The 16,144-nt window shown below is 36.5% G+C and overlaps 1 protein-coding gene across 7 annotated transcripts in view; it reads left to right on the top strand.

Moving 5' to 3' along the window:
* The window catches only part of SLX4IP (SLX4 interacting protein), a 101,478-nt gene that overhangs the window by 59,760 nt on the left and 25,574 nt on the right, over positions 1-16,144 (top strand). For all 7 annotated transcript variants that reach the window (XR_015731271.1, XR_015731272.1, XM_087882301.1 and 4 more), the window contains 2 exons: positions 8,595-8,672; positions 9,182-9,305. Coding sequence is in view for 5 of the 7 variants with exons in the window: in XM_087882301.1 (XP_087738427.1) it covers positions 8,595-8,672; positions 9,182-9,305 (202 nt within the window). In the remaining 2 variants the exon portion in view is untranslated. The remainder of the gene's footprint in view (positions 1-8,594; positions 8,673-9,181; positions 9,306-16,144) is intronic.

Raw genomic sequence — 16,144 nt, 5'->3', positions numbered from 1 at the left:
AAAGCAATTAAATTGGTTTCTTTAGGAAATAGCCAAAGTGAACATTTCAAAGAAATAAGCTTGCTTTTGACCAGTGCAAAAAATCTCCAGATAAAACATTGAATTAGTTGTACAGCTATTGCCTCTATTGAAATGTGGATGGAGGTGAATATTAGAGTAACATTACATAACCACCTCTGGTTAAAATGCTCATATCACCAATAGGGTTTCCTGCTTCCTCTACTCCTCACTCCCAAGAGAAAGGGGAGAAGGAGAAAGGGAGGAAAAAAATTATCAGAACTTGAGTGGTGAAGTTATAGTTAATTTCCCTTCTCTGTGTACTGGTGCAAAGTATTGCTAATCTTATATTAAGATGATGTTGAATGAGGAAGTGGAGGAGGTATAGAGTAGAACCTGAAAGAGAAATTATTCAAGGCTTATTGAACAGACCCTTATTAAGATTTTTTTTTCCTGGTGTCTTACTAAAATCAGCTTCCTTGTAATTTAAACCCATTTATAACTTGTATACAATTGTCTTCTGAAACAGCTAAGCAATTCTGCCCCGTCTTCTACACTGCAGTCCTTCAGATCTATCATGTCTTCGCCTTGCTAAATGTACCCAACACTTCCAATCTTTCTTTTTCCCAACCTCTTATCTTGGTTGCTGGCTTCTGGATATTCTCCAAGCTGTCAATGTCCTTCCTAAAATACAGTCCGCACCACTCGATTCAATATTCTGGCTGCAGTTTGACTAACATGGAATAAAAAGGAATAATTACTCCCTTTGAGTCCTGAATCCCGTCCTGATTTAGCTTCTGTTTGGTATTCCCCCCCCTCCACCCAATTTTGTGTCATCCACAAATTTGATGATTTTCTTTTCTAACCCAACTAGATCATTTATAAATATATTAAACAGCAGAGTGCCTATAACAGAGCACCACTTAACACTTCTCTCCAGCTGGACATGGAGCCATTGATATTTTATTTATTTATTTATTTATTTATTTATTTATCTATCTATCTATCTATCTATCTATCTATCTATCTATCTATCTATCTACCTATCTATCTATCAAATTTCTATACCACCCTACTCCCAGAGGACTCAGGGTGGTGAACAGCCAAGATAAAATACAGATAATACAAACATTAAAAGTCCGTTAAAATTATTAAATATTTTGGCCGAAAACAAATTTAGAACATCCAATTTGTAAAACAGATTAAACGATTTAAAAATTTAAAAGGGAGAGTTAGGCCAGGCCAGCCTGCTGAAATAAAAATGTTTTGAGAGCACGACAAAACGTGCGCAGATCCGGGATCCTCCGTATCTCCGGGGGAGCTCATTCCAGATGGTAGGTGCCCCCACAGAGAAGGCTCTCCCCCTGGGGACCGCCAGTCGACACTGTTTGGCTGATGGCACCCTGAGAAGCCCCTCTCTATGGGAGCGTACTAGTCGGTGAGAGACTTTTGGTAGCAGCAGGCGGTCTCGTAAATACCCTGGTCCGATGCCATGGAGCGCTCTAAAGGTGGTAACCAAAACCTTGAAGCGCACCCGGAACACCACCGGGAGCCAGTGCAGCTCGCGCAGGAGGGGGGGTCACATGGGAGCGCCACGCCGCTCCCATAACCACCCACGCGGCCGCATTCTGGACCAGCTGGAGCCTCCGGGTGCTCCTCAAGGGGAGCCCCATGTAGAGAGCATTGCAGTAGTCCAGGCGGGAAGTAACGAGAGCATGAGTGACTGTATTTAACGAGTCCTGATCCAGAAAGGGACACAACTGGCAAATCAGGCGGACCTGATAAAAATATTTGTTGCATACAGTTCAACTAGCTCCGTATTGATCTTACATTAGCATAATCATGTCCATATTTTGTCATCTTCTCTGCTAGAATTTCACGAGTGACTTTGCTGAAGTTACAAGTCAGTTAAAACTTGTCATAAAATCAAAATAGGATATGAGTTTGATTGACGTGAAGAAACGTCACTTCATCCCCAACTTTCTGAGTACTTTTAACTCTTCTGTTCTCCTTTGATTGGGATCAGATCTGGAAACACTGATCCACTTTTGTTTCACCTTCAGAAATTTGAAATGGTCAGCAAGATCAGTGTGGAAATTTTGAACCTTTCAGTCTTGGCCATATTGTTTTCTCAACCGATGTCCAAGTAGATAAAATCACCCATTGCTTCTGTCTCTCCTCCTGAAGGTGTTCATTACTATTCCAGGTGGACATTCTCCAAATTGTCTTCCTGACTTGGCAGTTTATAACACACTCCCACGATAATATACCATACAATAAAATATAATATCATTGTATTCTTACCCAAATATTCTTGACTGGACTCCTATGCTCAAATAGTTGGACCTCAATGCATGGATCCACTTCTTTCATATAAAAAAACAAGTTTCCGTTTTATCTGGCTGGCTTTAAAAAAAAAAAAACAGTCACAGTTTGTCACATAGCACAGACTGCCATTGGTAGTTGCCAATGCGATCTCTGTCCTAGCCTAGCCTTGTTGGGTCAAGTCAGTTTGATTGCTATTGACATAGAATAGTTATTGATCCTTGCTACATGCATAGTGTAGAATTAAGTCCATTTAAGAATAGTCAGTTGAATATTAGTAATATTGTATGATTGGTAGGAATGCATTTACAGGTGAGTCATTGTGACATCAGATTTCTAGATTTCTGTGTTAATGGGAATCATTCACTGAAATAATAGAATGCTTTGATGTGTTTATCAAAAGCCTGCTTTCTTCCAATGAATTAGCAGATGGCTCCAATACCTCTCGTCTTCTTTTGATCTGAGGTAAAGTATTCGTGAAAAGTTGATGGCAACACATTGCCTCAACCGATATGGAAACCTTTAATGGCATTAAATATTCTGTGATCATTTCAAAATAGGCTTCATTTTAAGACGTGCCTCAAGAAAAAGCCTAGCGTATTATATTTGACGAGTGCAGGAAAATGTGTTTCAGTTCAGAACACACTTAGCTCTTTCTAAATCCATCCCATCTTTCCATCTCTTCCTCACAATAGCTACACAGTATTCTGGGCCCAAGGAGCATACTAAATCCTCCTTGGCTTGGGCCAATCCAGTAATGTGTTTCTTTTTTCTAAATCTGTTTTTGCTATTCTGCAAATTTTAAAGTCTCCCCAGTCTTCATGAGTCTTCTTGCCAATATGCTCTACAAGTTTAGAAATAACTTGAAGAACTGAGGTCAGTATTGATAAGAGCAGGTAGAATCTTTCTTTATAATTCCTTCTGCAAGAGCCCAAAGACCTGAGAGTTTACATTCTCTTGTTTCTTCCTTCTTATTGTTGTGAGCCACCTAAAGTAGCCCCCAAGGCAAGATATGTGGCAAATAAATTTAACAAATCAATAAATAAAGAACAGATCTGATCCAACATCTCATGTGCCAAATTGATGAGAGAGGACAGAACCTTAATGAGCAAAAGGAAGGTAAAACGCAGAATCAATGGATTGTTTATTTAGTTATGGATTAATAAATTGCTTCAGTCAAGCCAGTTATAAATGGTGTGTGGAAACAACACCCACAGCCAATGCAATACAGCAATAATGTATGATAGGAGAAACAGAATATAGTACAGTAAACAAATGCAATCAATATAATAAAACATTAGCTGACCAGTGCTTTTACTAATTAAAAAACAGTTTGCAGTTGCAAATATTTGCAGAAGATTTGGGGATGTTTTAAAAATGTATATTTTTTATTTTATAAACTAAACAACATACTTGTCAAGGCATTGAAATACTTCTTTGTGTATTCTCATTACTTTTTCCATTTGAAGTATTTACAGCATATTTTCTTCTTCAGTTAATGGTTCTTTTCATTGCTGCTAAATTTATATTTTTTAGTTCTCAAATGATTGTGTGTGTGTGTGTGTGTGTGTGTGTGTGTGTCAAGGATATGTATGTGTGTGTATGTATACAAACACACACACACAGTCATTTCCTTATAGTTTCCTTGCTACTAGTATAGAATGGCTTTGCAATTGAATTCACTTGGCTTTGATTTTTAGTTTTAATGGGTTGACTTCTTCCCTTTCATAGAGTCCCAAATGCCCTCATACCTGTTGTAAACTACTTTTAGCTTTCTCATTTTGCTCATGCTGCTAATGTACCATGGTATTAGAACTGCTCACACACACACCCTCCCCATCATACCAACATTCTGGTAATTTTGGAAAAATTACCAGGATTGCAAGCCCAACTCAATAACAACAGTTATTTAATTAATTCAACTTGTATAGAGGCCCATTTCATATTTGTGACTCTGGGCAGTTCACCTAATTAAAAACAACAAAATTGTTTTTAGTAAATAACCAAAATACAAAAATCAATCACAAACACCATAACCCCCTAAAAACAATTATATAAGTTTAATATATATACAGTCATGTTCCATTCATTGTATATTCTTAAAATTAATAAAAATGTTTTTTTTAATCGGGTAGAATTAAATTAATTTTAATTGGATTAATACAGAGGTTAATAGAGAGAGCAATTGGTTTTTAATTCTCTGACATACTTCATTTGTGCCTATTCCTTCTGAGATGATTCTATCGCCTGAACAATCAACCACCTTACTTATAATGGCCTAGTTCTGTTGGCTTTTATTCCCTGTTGATTGCTAGGAGAACCTTAACTCAAATATTGCATGACTGCTAAGTGTATGGCACGATTATTCCAATGGGGACAGGGAGTTTGTATTTTGGAGGGGAGGCCTGTGCTTTACTTGACAGATAGATAGTTTTCAGCCCACATCCATTTGTTCAGTAGCCATTCACAGTTACAGCAACACTGAAAAAAAGTGGACATACCATCAGTCTTTGAGGTACTGGCCATCACAGCATTCTTGTGGCTATGTGATCATGATTGTGATCTGGGCACTCGGATGCTCAGCTTGCAGTTACAATATTGCAGGGAATTATGGCCACATAATTGTCATTTGCAGCCTTCCCTGCTGGTTTCCCACAGGCAAACGCTAAAGAGGAAGCCCTTGCCCTCAGCAATCCCCGCCCACACACAGACTCTCCCAGACCGTCTCCTGGCCTCTCATGATTGTGTGTGACCTGCATTGGCACTCTCCTGGTGTCTTCCGTTACCCCTCACAGCACCCCGTACAATTTTTACCTGGGACTACCACCTTTTCCCACTAAATGACTTACACTTGGGACTATGATGGCAAGGGGGACTGCCTAGATTGCTGTTGCTAAACAATGCAGTTATGTGTTGTTGCACTTCATGATTGCAACAGAGACCGCAATCCCAGTCTGAATTGCTGTACAATTAGATGATTACATGTACTAGATATGGATGTTCTACTATGGCCCATATATTATGTGAAAGTTCAGCAATCCTTTATCCATGTAAGAAGTAATACTGGAGTGTTATTAAATAATTCAGTAGTTGTTCACTCTTTTTGTTCATATGTTGATCAGATGTATAACAGAGAAACAGGTCTTTAATCTGTATATTATCTTTTAAGATATACAGGTAGTCCTCATCTATTGGGACCAGTAACTTGACCATTAAGCAAACCAGTTAATGACTGAAACTGTGACTGTCCTTATTATCTTATTTCAGCTTTCCTTTGTCTTAAAGAACTGCAAAGATTGTAAATGGGGGCAAAGTTACTTTTTCATCAACATTGTAACTGAATGATTGTTGGGTGAGGCAGTCATTAAGTGAGGACTACTTATATGGAGAAAAAAATGCTGCTTAAACATACTTATTAGAAAATAACTCATTGAACTCCTGAACAAAAACATATTTTTCTAACTGCTGGACAGTTTTTAGGCATGTAGTCTGTTTAGTATTACTTTTAGCTGTTATCTCTTAGATACACTGTGCTTATGAATATGGAATCTGGGATTTCACAATACTAGACATCTTACCTTTTGTCTATATTCTTGTGAATATTGGGTTTAGTATTGTATCAGATCTGAGGCATAATATAAGTATACTATCTGCATTGATCTAATTTATGTGGGAGAATTCAGTTTGGCTAAACACAAGTCGTTAAATTCTGAACTTTTTATGTTTCCCATAGCCTTTGGCAGAATTATGCATAGCTTCATGGCCTTACTATTTGTCTTTTTCATTTTATATTTGTTAAGCGATCTTAATGATGTCCATAACACTATTAGATCATTTTGTTACATTTTTAAAAATCCATAGTTATAAAAGATGCCAATTACTTGTAATGTTAATAGCCCGAGTCCATCCTGAATTTTAGATTTCAGATCATTGTAGTCTTCCCAGCTAGTTTAGTTTAGCATAGTTAAACACATTAAAATCCAATTCCTATAAATCCCAATAAGCATGACCAAAAACCATGGTTGCTATAGGAGTTGAAATCCAGCTCCAGAAGACCACTGAGAAATCTGATTTGGAAGGTGACATAATTACCCTTGTTTTTGTTAGTGGGTTTTTTTAATCACAGGGGTTAAAATATAAAGCAGATAAGCTAAAAGTTGCTTTGAATTCAGTCCATTATAAGGTTGAGAAAAATATTGTTTACTGCTGACTGATTATTGCTGTCTTAAAATAATAAAACACATACTAGAGCAAAATAGTTTGAGATACTAAATGAATGGAAGATTGGCCATCTCACCTTTTGCAGAATAGATGATTCAACCTGGCTTTTATTTTTATTATGATAGTGTATTAATATAATATTTCTTAGATTTATTTAAACAGTAAGGAGCATAGAAATGTGTGTGGCCAATAAATAATATATATATATATACATACAAAGTTTGTCATCCAAATTTGGTTATTTCTTTCCATAACTGAATTTATGGCTCATACAAAATTTTTCCTGAGAAATCATAGGTTGCAAAAAAAGTCAAATTACATCCATTATTATTGTGAAATCAACTGAGTTATGTTTTGACACCTGTTTTTAGGAGATTTCCCACTTGTGTCATTTTGTACCATAATAGCAATCCCTGACAATTAACAATTCCTGTGAACTTTTGAACTAGTATTATCTTACTCACTCATCAGAATAAAAATCAAATTCTTCCAACAGCAAACAACATTAAATTACTGAAATGTAACTTTTTGCCAAGAACGTGACCTTAGCTCTAAACTTCATAAGTGGAATAGTGGCCCATAGTTTGAAATCAGAAAGGAAATGGGTTTTTTTTTCCCCTTTGGATACTCCCTCATGGATAAAACTTTCAGCACAACCAACCTACCAAAATCTGTCTGTTTATGGAACTCTGGAGATAGGGAATTTCTTCCATAGTGAGTAACTGTAAGCTGCTCACTGTATGGGGACAGTTGACACAGTATTTGATTTAAAGTTGTTGTACCAGGATGTTTACTGTAAGACCTTGAGGTTACCTTAACTCATGTGAATGAATTATAATAAATAAATGCTGTTGCTTCTGATGGAATCTGATCTGGGCTATGGCATTTGATGGGTGGGGAGGTCAGAGTTACCTATCAGGCCGTCAGCCATAACTGAGACAAGGAAGATAAGTGGCCTTACATTGTTGGAGACACAGGAAAGTAATGACAACACTTTCCACACAGACTATTACAAAGAATAGTTTTCAAGTGGCTAGTTGGGCTCATGAATTACTGTACTTAGCCCACATTTTGACAGTCAATAAATATAAAGCGCCTACCACAGAATGCCAACCTGCAACATTTTTAATGTCCTAATTTCATTCTGTTAGTGTTCAGTGATAGGCAAAATTTACCAGCAAACTGCCACATCAGCCCTTTCTAAAATTGAATGTTCGCACTGCTTTAGATAACCTGTAGAATAGCTGATTTTTGTCACAGTGCAATCTAAAATCTCTGCTTTGACTACTGTACCAAATGCAAGTAGGTGAATGAAGCACTTGTATCTTATAAATTGATTAAAAGGCCCAATTCTTTTCAACTGAATGAGATAGATTCGTGGGACAGCATGCAATGCTGGGGTTTTTTTAAACAACAAAAAATGTATTTGTATGGTATTTGTTTATATATTTTTGAATTTATCTCCCATCCTTTTGAATCTGCAAATATTCAAGCTGATCTACAGTAATAAATATGAAATATAAAACATCAAAGTAACCTCCGTGTAATTAAAATGAAAACAATAAATAAATATGGCATTAATTAGGCTATTTATTTTATTGCTGAAATTTATTCAAGACACTTATTATACTGATGATGACTTGAGTTTAAATTTTTTAATAAATATCATGGTCCTTTTGACAGCTAAGTGGGCAGATCTGCCAATATTATATCCTATGTTATTTTCAATTATATATAAAATCTATGAAAAGCAGGGACTATAACTAATTTACTAAATTAAAGCCTAAGGCTAAGTAATATGTCAATTACCTTCACCCCGTCTGCACATTGGTTCTTTTTATCTGCTTTACTTTTACTTTTAATTTTGATGTTTTTCATGCCCACTGTTTAATGTTTTGATCCTGTAATTGATTATGTTATTTATGGTATTGTGAGCAGCCCAGAATTGCTTGGTAGTAATTAATTAAATAAATATTTAGGCTTGTTGATAGTGTATAATTTAATTATCAATTTCTTTTTATTTCTCTGATATCTCCAAATACTATCCCAAGTGTGGAAACTTTGCAGTCTTGGTAGATTTCCATATTGCATCTCAGGACCGTATGTGGTTTTCTGATCATCAGAGAGAGGTAAAGACTAATCATTCCTACTTTTAAAAATATCTAAAGAAAGTGATTTCAAGAAGTTCATGATTTTATAAATCCATTTCAATTGTCTCAGTGCAGAACTAAGTTTATCAAGGAAGAAACATATACTTGTTTTCTTTATTTCCACTTCTCCCTTCACTCTGTTCTGTACATATTACAGTGGTCCATAGCATAGAGAATTTTAAAAAAGAAGAAAAAAGAAAAATCGATCTTTAAATTTGGTCTATGGGAAAACAAGGGTATTTTATTTAGAAAACAAATTATATTCTGTCTTTTCATTAAAAAAATACTAAGCAACATATTTGTCGATAATGTGCTTTATTAATAAGCATAGATTAAAAAATAATCATTGATTTTTTGATGTACTTGCAATGTTTTTTAACTTGCTAATTAGAAGTTTTGTAAGAATATAGTATTATATGCAATAAGTAGAAAAATCGTTCTTCTCAGTCTTTATATTTAAACTCACTTTAAGACAAATTATCTCCCAGGAAGTCTGTCTTCTGCTGAAAGATACAGTTGAATCAAGAGTACAACAGTACTTGAAAGCACGTAAATTACATGGCCGGTGCAAGCAAACAGAACATGGAGAAGCTAATTCTTTGTCTTTAAGAGGTAAGAGTTCATCGTTTTTATTTACCACTGTGTTTACTTAGTCTTTTGATTATTACTGCACAGCAGTTTTTTTTTAATCAAATAGGTAGATTGTATAATGTGGAAGTAATCAAATTCAATAAGAAATGGTGATGCTTTTAATATGTGGGTAATGATTTAATCATAGGATCAGGTTTCTTTTTAACTCAGATTTTTATTCAGCGCTCAAAATTAAAAAGTAAGCATGCAGAGACTAGATGAGCTACTTAAAGAAGGAAATGAGAAAAAATTATCTCTGATCAGTTGGCGGCCATTAATAATTTAATGGATTTACGAATGGCAGAATACAGATCCCAAATAGCTTGTCCTTCATATACCCCTCATCTAAAACTCTAACTTCCTGGGAACTGAGACTACATAAAAACTGTGGACAGAAAGATAATTAAAGAATGTAGCTGCTTAAAAAATGCAAGAATGAATGATAGAATATATGAGAAGGTGAATTTAATCCATAAAGTTCCAGTGGCCTACTATTAATCAATATCTTTCAAATTGGATTCCAGTTATTCCTGTTTGTGGAGCTCATAGCTTCCAGCTTAGTTCTTTCCCATCTCTTGGGTTATTGTGTCTGAATACACTACTGCCTATTCTCATGCAGACTGGACCGGTCTTTAAATTCAGTGCCCCTCGGAAGGAAAGTTGGAATGTCCCTCAGAAGCATGAAAGGCAGAGCCTTTTTGATCATAGCCTCCCATTGGTGGAACTTTCTCTCAGAAGAGATATAGTTTGTGTTTTTAGCTGCCCCTAAATATATATTTCATTTCCAACTGCTTTTAGCTTAAAAGATGATTTTTGTTGTTTTGCCTTTAAAAAAAAGCTAACTCAATTTGGATGAATTGGAGAGGTTTTTTATGTGTGTATGTGTACTCCTTTTCATCACATAAACTTATTCATATTGACACTTTTCAAAGTGATTTATTTATATTTTCTCTGCTGCCTTGAAAGAATATTGTATTCCAAGTACATTCAGCCCCCCTCAAAGAAATAAAAATACCACACAAAATAAAATGAGATCAGAGAATTTTTTTTTTTTTTGACTGATCAAATGGGCAGAAAAGTTCCATGCTGAGTTTCTGTAGTTAGAATAGAGCTGGAAATTTGAAAGAACAGACAAGCTACTGCTTGTGCCTCCTTCGTACCACCTATTCTGGATGAAAGAAAGGGATGTAAAGCCTTCTTCCCAATCCAGATGTTAGAAAGATGTGCTAAAGCAATGTGTTGTTTCTATTTGGGAAAAAAAGCTGAGCAGCTGTGCGCAAGCTGTGACTTTCTGCTTGGATGTTGGGAAGTAACACAGTGAAAATATACGGGCAACACAGTACAAACACATACAGTATGTTTTTCAGAAAATAAGCCCCAGTTAGATCATTATTAACTGACAAGTTATAAAAGATTGTACTGTGTGTATGTGTGTTTGTGTGTGTGTGTGTGTGTGTGTGTATGAGGATAGAGTAATACTTGCAGATTCTTGCATGTATTGTTATATTATTTAATCTAGTTGAAAGCGAGACTTTAAGATTGTACAGAGCAGTTAAAAATTAACCATATATTTTAATCTTTACATGTTAGTCTTTCTCTTGTTTTGTGGTCAGATATAATCTTTGGAAGAAAGCTCCTCTGGATTTCTCACAGGGCATTAAAACTGTCTAGGTGTTTAAAGTGAAGCATGTCTGAACGTTTTCCAGCATCAGGACTTAAAAAAAAAAAAAGAAATAGTCCGACATGGTAACAGGGAAGGATTTTTTTTAATTAAAAATAATTACAAAAGTGGTGGCATTCGAAGTATAATTTCCTTACCTTTAAACTTTTGATTTGATGTTTAATAACACAAACTGCCCCCTTTTCCCTAAATAACTGCAAACAAAGGAAAGAAGTAAAGTAAGGTTTCTGTCAGCCCTACCAAGTAGACCAGACCAGGAAATCAACCATAAACCAAGATATATTTAATGTTATCAGAACATAAATGTTCAGACTGAAATGAGTATTCTGGGAATTGAAGATCTGCAGTGGAGTGAAGTTCATGTCAGAGGAGTACCAGATTGCATTGTGGACAAGAAAATAACAGAAGGAATGGAGTGGCAATAATTTGCAATAAAATGTTATCAAAATTAGACCTGAAATACAGCCCCCCCCTCCATGAAATAATGATTTCACTTTGAATCCAAGGCAAGACAGCAATATTATAGCAATCCAAATCCAACAACAGATGCAGAAGAAGCAGAGGTTGACCAGTTAGTGGTGACTTATAATACCTTGTAAATGCAACCCTCACAAAAGACAACGTCCCAGTTAAGGGAGACTGGAATGCTGAAGTTGGCAATAAAGCTGCACAAATAATGCGATAACCCATAGAAAGGAAGCAGAAGACAGTTTTGCCAAGAAAGTTTTGTGATTATTAAAATTTAATACATTTTATTTGTTTACATAAATAAATTTTAAAAAGTTTAACGGTCTTCCAACAACCTAAAAAAAATAACCGTACAAATGGATATGACCTAAAAGAACAAGAGCAAAATCAACTGGTCCATATTCTGAAAGCACAGATAGAAAAAAAGTCTATAGTATTCAAAACAAAAATAGGCTTCTGACTGCAGCTCACAAACTCCTTAAAAGTACAACTGAAGAAAAAGTACAACATGAGATACTTTTTGGAAAATTGCAGATATTAAAGGAAACTTTTTCATAACCCTAAAGCAGCAGAACAAAAGAAGAGAAAGGCAGTAAATGTCTATTGGAGAAAGTAGAGATTATCTATGGTTTCCCTCCAGGAAAATGGAAAAATGACGGCTCAGAAGGCTTCAGTGTCCCGCCAGCCTTTCCCTATTCTGCTTACCCTCAGGGCTCACAGAGTTTAGAGGGAGTGGTTGCCTCTGCCAAATTGCTTCACACTATTAGCAGTCTCTTCATATTCAGAAGGATATTAGTGTTCTATAATACTAATTTCATAGTGATAGAATGTCTTTAAATATTTCACAGCTTAATAAAGTTAAACTCAGCTGACTGAATTGCCTGGTGGATGCCATGCCCCGAAGCGTCTCTCATTCTTCTGACTCTCTCTAAAACTTGCTTAACGTATTTTTGTTGCCTCTGTTTATCCCTCTATGTGTCTAGCTAAAGGTCCTGACTGATGATGGGCAACACATGGGTTGGCCTAAGAGTACCTGTAAATAAGAGTTTCCCAATCAGGTGTCCTCCAGATATCGTGGACTTAATAAGGCTATTGACCTAGCTTGTTGGGGATGATGAGGGCATATATAGAGGGAAACTTATCTGAGCAATCATACAGGCAGGATTCACTCTTCAATAGATGAAGTTATTCCTGTGATGATGATGATTATATATGTGTATGTATATGTATATGTATACACACACTCACAATTTAGATAAAAACTATTTTCTGTAGCTTCAAGCTTAGTGTTGAAATATTGACTGAAGAAAGATAATTAAGGGATTAGATGTAATTTAAAGCATGAAAACGTAGAGTATTGACTAGCAACACTAAAATATTAATGCTTGTGTGGCCTATACATTTTGCAGTTTAAAGAACAAGATAGATTACACGTCCGCATATATCATTTAGTTCTTTCAATGTGTTTTCTCTAAAAACATTTACTTTTATTTATTGAGAGTTTTTAGTCCCTGCAGCACATAAAAAGAATACATTTCAAATAATAACGGAGCAAAGACTAGGGTGTACAGCATCTGAAATAGCTGGATTGTAAGGAAGAAAAGGTTCAGTGTTTTGGAAAAGATTGTGGAAAAAGAAATAGGGGTGTGTCAGGTACAAAAACACTTTGAGATCACAACAGGCCTCCATAGGCCTGTCTTGTGGTTTTGGAGAAGACTTTGCTGAACTCAGAACAGAATGATTCAGGTGCCAGATTTTGCTGAGAAGTGAACACCTGCCAGGCCACTCCAGATAACTCAGCCGCTGAAAGGCATTTTCCCAGGCTCCCAGGTGAATGGTCTTTAATAGCCGTGGGAGACAGCTTTCCCCTGTTGTATGCTATACCACAGACTCTTACTGGCAACCACACAGATGATCGAGTCATCAGCAAATAAGTGTTGCTAGCATGCTTATGGAGAAGGCTACCAATCAAGGTGGGGAGACCTCAGGAACTGCTTTTAAAAAAAAGGACTTAAGAGGGCCACCAGCTGGAGCCTGTTGAAAAAACATTTAGAATTACATTTCTGGTTCCAGGAATTTATTAAGCCCCACATCTGAATAGAATTTTGGTAGAAAAACTACTGCTGGTTATTTGCCTCTATCCCTTTATTAGAAAGGGCATTCAGAAATCCTTTTTTTTTAATTGTTTAATTTTATTTGGACTGGATGATCAAACATTACAAACTTTAAAAATCCCAAACCTACACAGATAAAATGTTTTTAAAAAATCCTTGACTATATCTTGCAGATTGTTCAGAAATCAATCAATGAAATTAGAACTACTTGCTACCCATCACATTTTTCAAAAGCTCTTGTTGACTTTAAATTTTTAATAAAAAGTTGCTATTGAATGCCTCTCTTTTTGAACCTAATTTTCTCAATTTTGATAAAATACTGTAGTGTTGTGACATAGGCTTACTGAGTCATTTACAAGACACAATTATTCCCAAACAAACCTATTTTATTGTAACAGCTGAGAATTACGTTCATTCCCAGTTGAGTCTCAATTAGTTGCAAAACAAGTCCTTTGGAAGAGTCCTTCGGGATAACCACCAAACTTTATCTTCTTTCACACCCTGCCAAAGGCCTTACTTGGAAAGCCCCACGAAGTTCAGAAACAAACAGGAGATTGCCAACTGGAAACAGAGTTAGCAACGTTGCTTTCCTGCAAAAAGACCCAAGTGCCTTTGTTTCTCTTTTAAGCCTTATGGGAGGGGCCAATCATCTCCTGACCTTACTCTTGAGTCGCCCCTTTTGCTTTAGCTGCTCTTGCCTTCTGGCAGCTCTGCGCATGCGTGCACTAGGAACAGGCTCCTCCTGTTCCTCTGCCTCTTTGCTGTCTGACTCTGGGGGCTCCGGAGTCCGTGCATCACTCCAGATAGACCTGGCCCCATCTGTGCCTTCGATGCAGAGCCCTCATCCGGGCCTTCCCTAGATTCCAGGACTGGCCCATGTTCCTCCCCAGCCTCCTCACTGTCCGACTCCGCTGCCAACTCCGCAGGCTGCTGGCAAACCACAACACGTAGCTTAAAATGGTGGAGGAAATTTCAGAGACTGCTGCTGCTGCTTTTGTAGTAATTCTGATCTGTATGTCCCAAAGATGCTTTTTCAAGAGCAACTGGACTTTCTGGTTTTTCTTTGAAGACGTTTTGCTTTTCATCCAAGAAGCTTCTTCAGCTCTTTGAAAAAGCACCTTTGGAACATCCATGACCTGGATGGCTGAGAATCTCCATAGATACTTTGAGCTGTATAAAAGCTAATGTAGATGATGGAAGTGAAGGGTTGAAGGATTGAACTTGGATGGGGGAGGTGCAGATTCCATTCCCTACTGCAATGTTTCTCAACCTTGGCAATTTGAAGATGTGTGGACTTCAATTCCCAGAATTCTCCAGCCAACAAGCTGGCTGGAGAATTCTGGGAGTTGAAGTCCACACATTTTCAAGCTGCCAAAGTTGAGAAATACTGCCCTACTGGAATTGGGATTTTGTCATTGTCAGTCTGCATCCGGGTCTTTCCAGTTACAGCACAAAACATGCCAAAATCATAGGGTGAGGCTGTTGATCAGCACAGTTTAATTTTCTGATTTAACCACAGGGGTGTGAACAGACTGATGAAGGCCTTTGTCTGCAGTTGTCATTCCTGAGGCTGTTTTCCAAATGAAATTTGGAATCATATCAGCAAATTCCAACTCTTACCCCACCACCATCTCCAGGGTGTAGATTATCTACTTTCCTTTTAAGTCTACATGCTAATATGAATAGTTTGCTTTGGTAGAAGCTGTTCAAATTTTGGTGGGTATTTTTAACTATTCTAAAATGACAATGGAAACATCAGGTTTTCACATGGTTACAGTAAAAATGTTTTCAGTGACAGAAATATACATGATGCTCTGAGATGTGCCAATCACAAGAGAAGATATGTAAAAATAATATCACGTAGGTTTAGAGTCAGTGAAAATATATTTATTTCTGATCCAAAGGTGTGAAATTGTTACCATGCTTTTTTTGGGCACATAGTTGTGTACATCAGAAACTACATTTTCACATTAATGGAGCCATTCCTTCCATAATAAGAATGACCAGGAACACTTCAGTTCAAATGTGCTTGGGAAAAACCATTGCAATAATATTTCAAAATTTTAGAACATACAAACCTTTGCTTGTTCCTTCTTTCTGCAACTATTATATTGCTCCTTTGGAATAAGACTTACAAGTCTGTATAGACCTTCTTTCATTTCAGTTAACAAATTAAACAGAAACAGACCAAAGTTTTCTTCCTCTCCATGTCTCCACCCCCACCTCCCAGGCATTTAATCATACAACCTGATGAAGTACTACAGGCATTCAAAATTACCAGCTCTTTTTAAAATGTTCCCTTAGCCTCATGAAAATATTAACTCCATGAACCTGGTTTGTAATTATGTGACCTTTATGATCTTGGTTTTATTCTGCCAGTCTTCATTGTTCAGTTGTGCTGTCCCTTAATTCCATATATGCAGGAGTACAGCATAGCAGAGTTGATAGTCAGGAAAACAATAGACATGAAATCAAAGGTTTTTCCAGAGACAAAAGTTTTTGTTAGACAACTAACTTGTAAAGTAACGTAAGAGCAATTATTTGAGTCAGAAAAGGAG

This window comes from Pantherophis guttatus, chromosome 1, assembly GCF_059756535.1.
Source record: "Pantherophis guttatus breed Tessera chromosome 1, ASM5975653v1, whole genome shotgun sequence".
NCBI classification, from domain to species: Eukaryota; Metazoa; Chordata; class Lepidosauria; order Squamata; family Colubridae; genus Pantherophis; species Pantherophis guttatus.
This window is presented reverse-complemented; position numbering and strand designations above follow the sequence as displayed.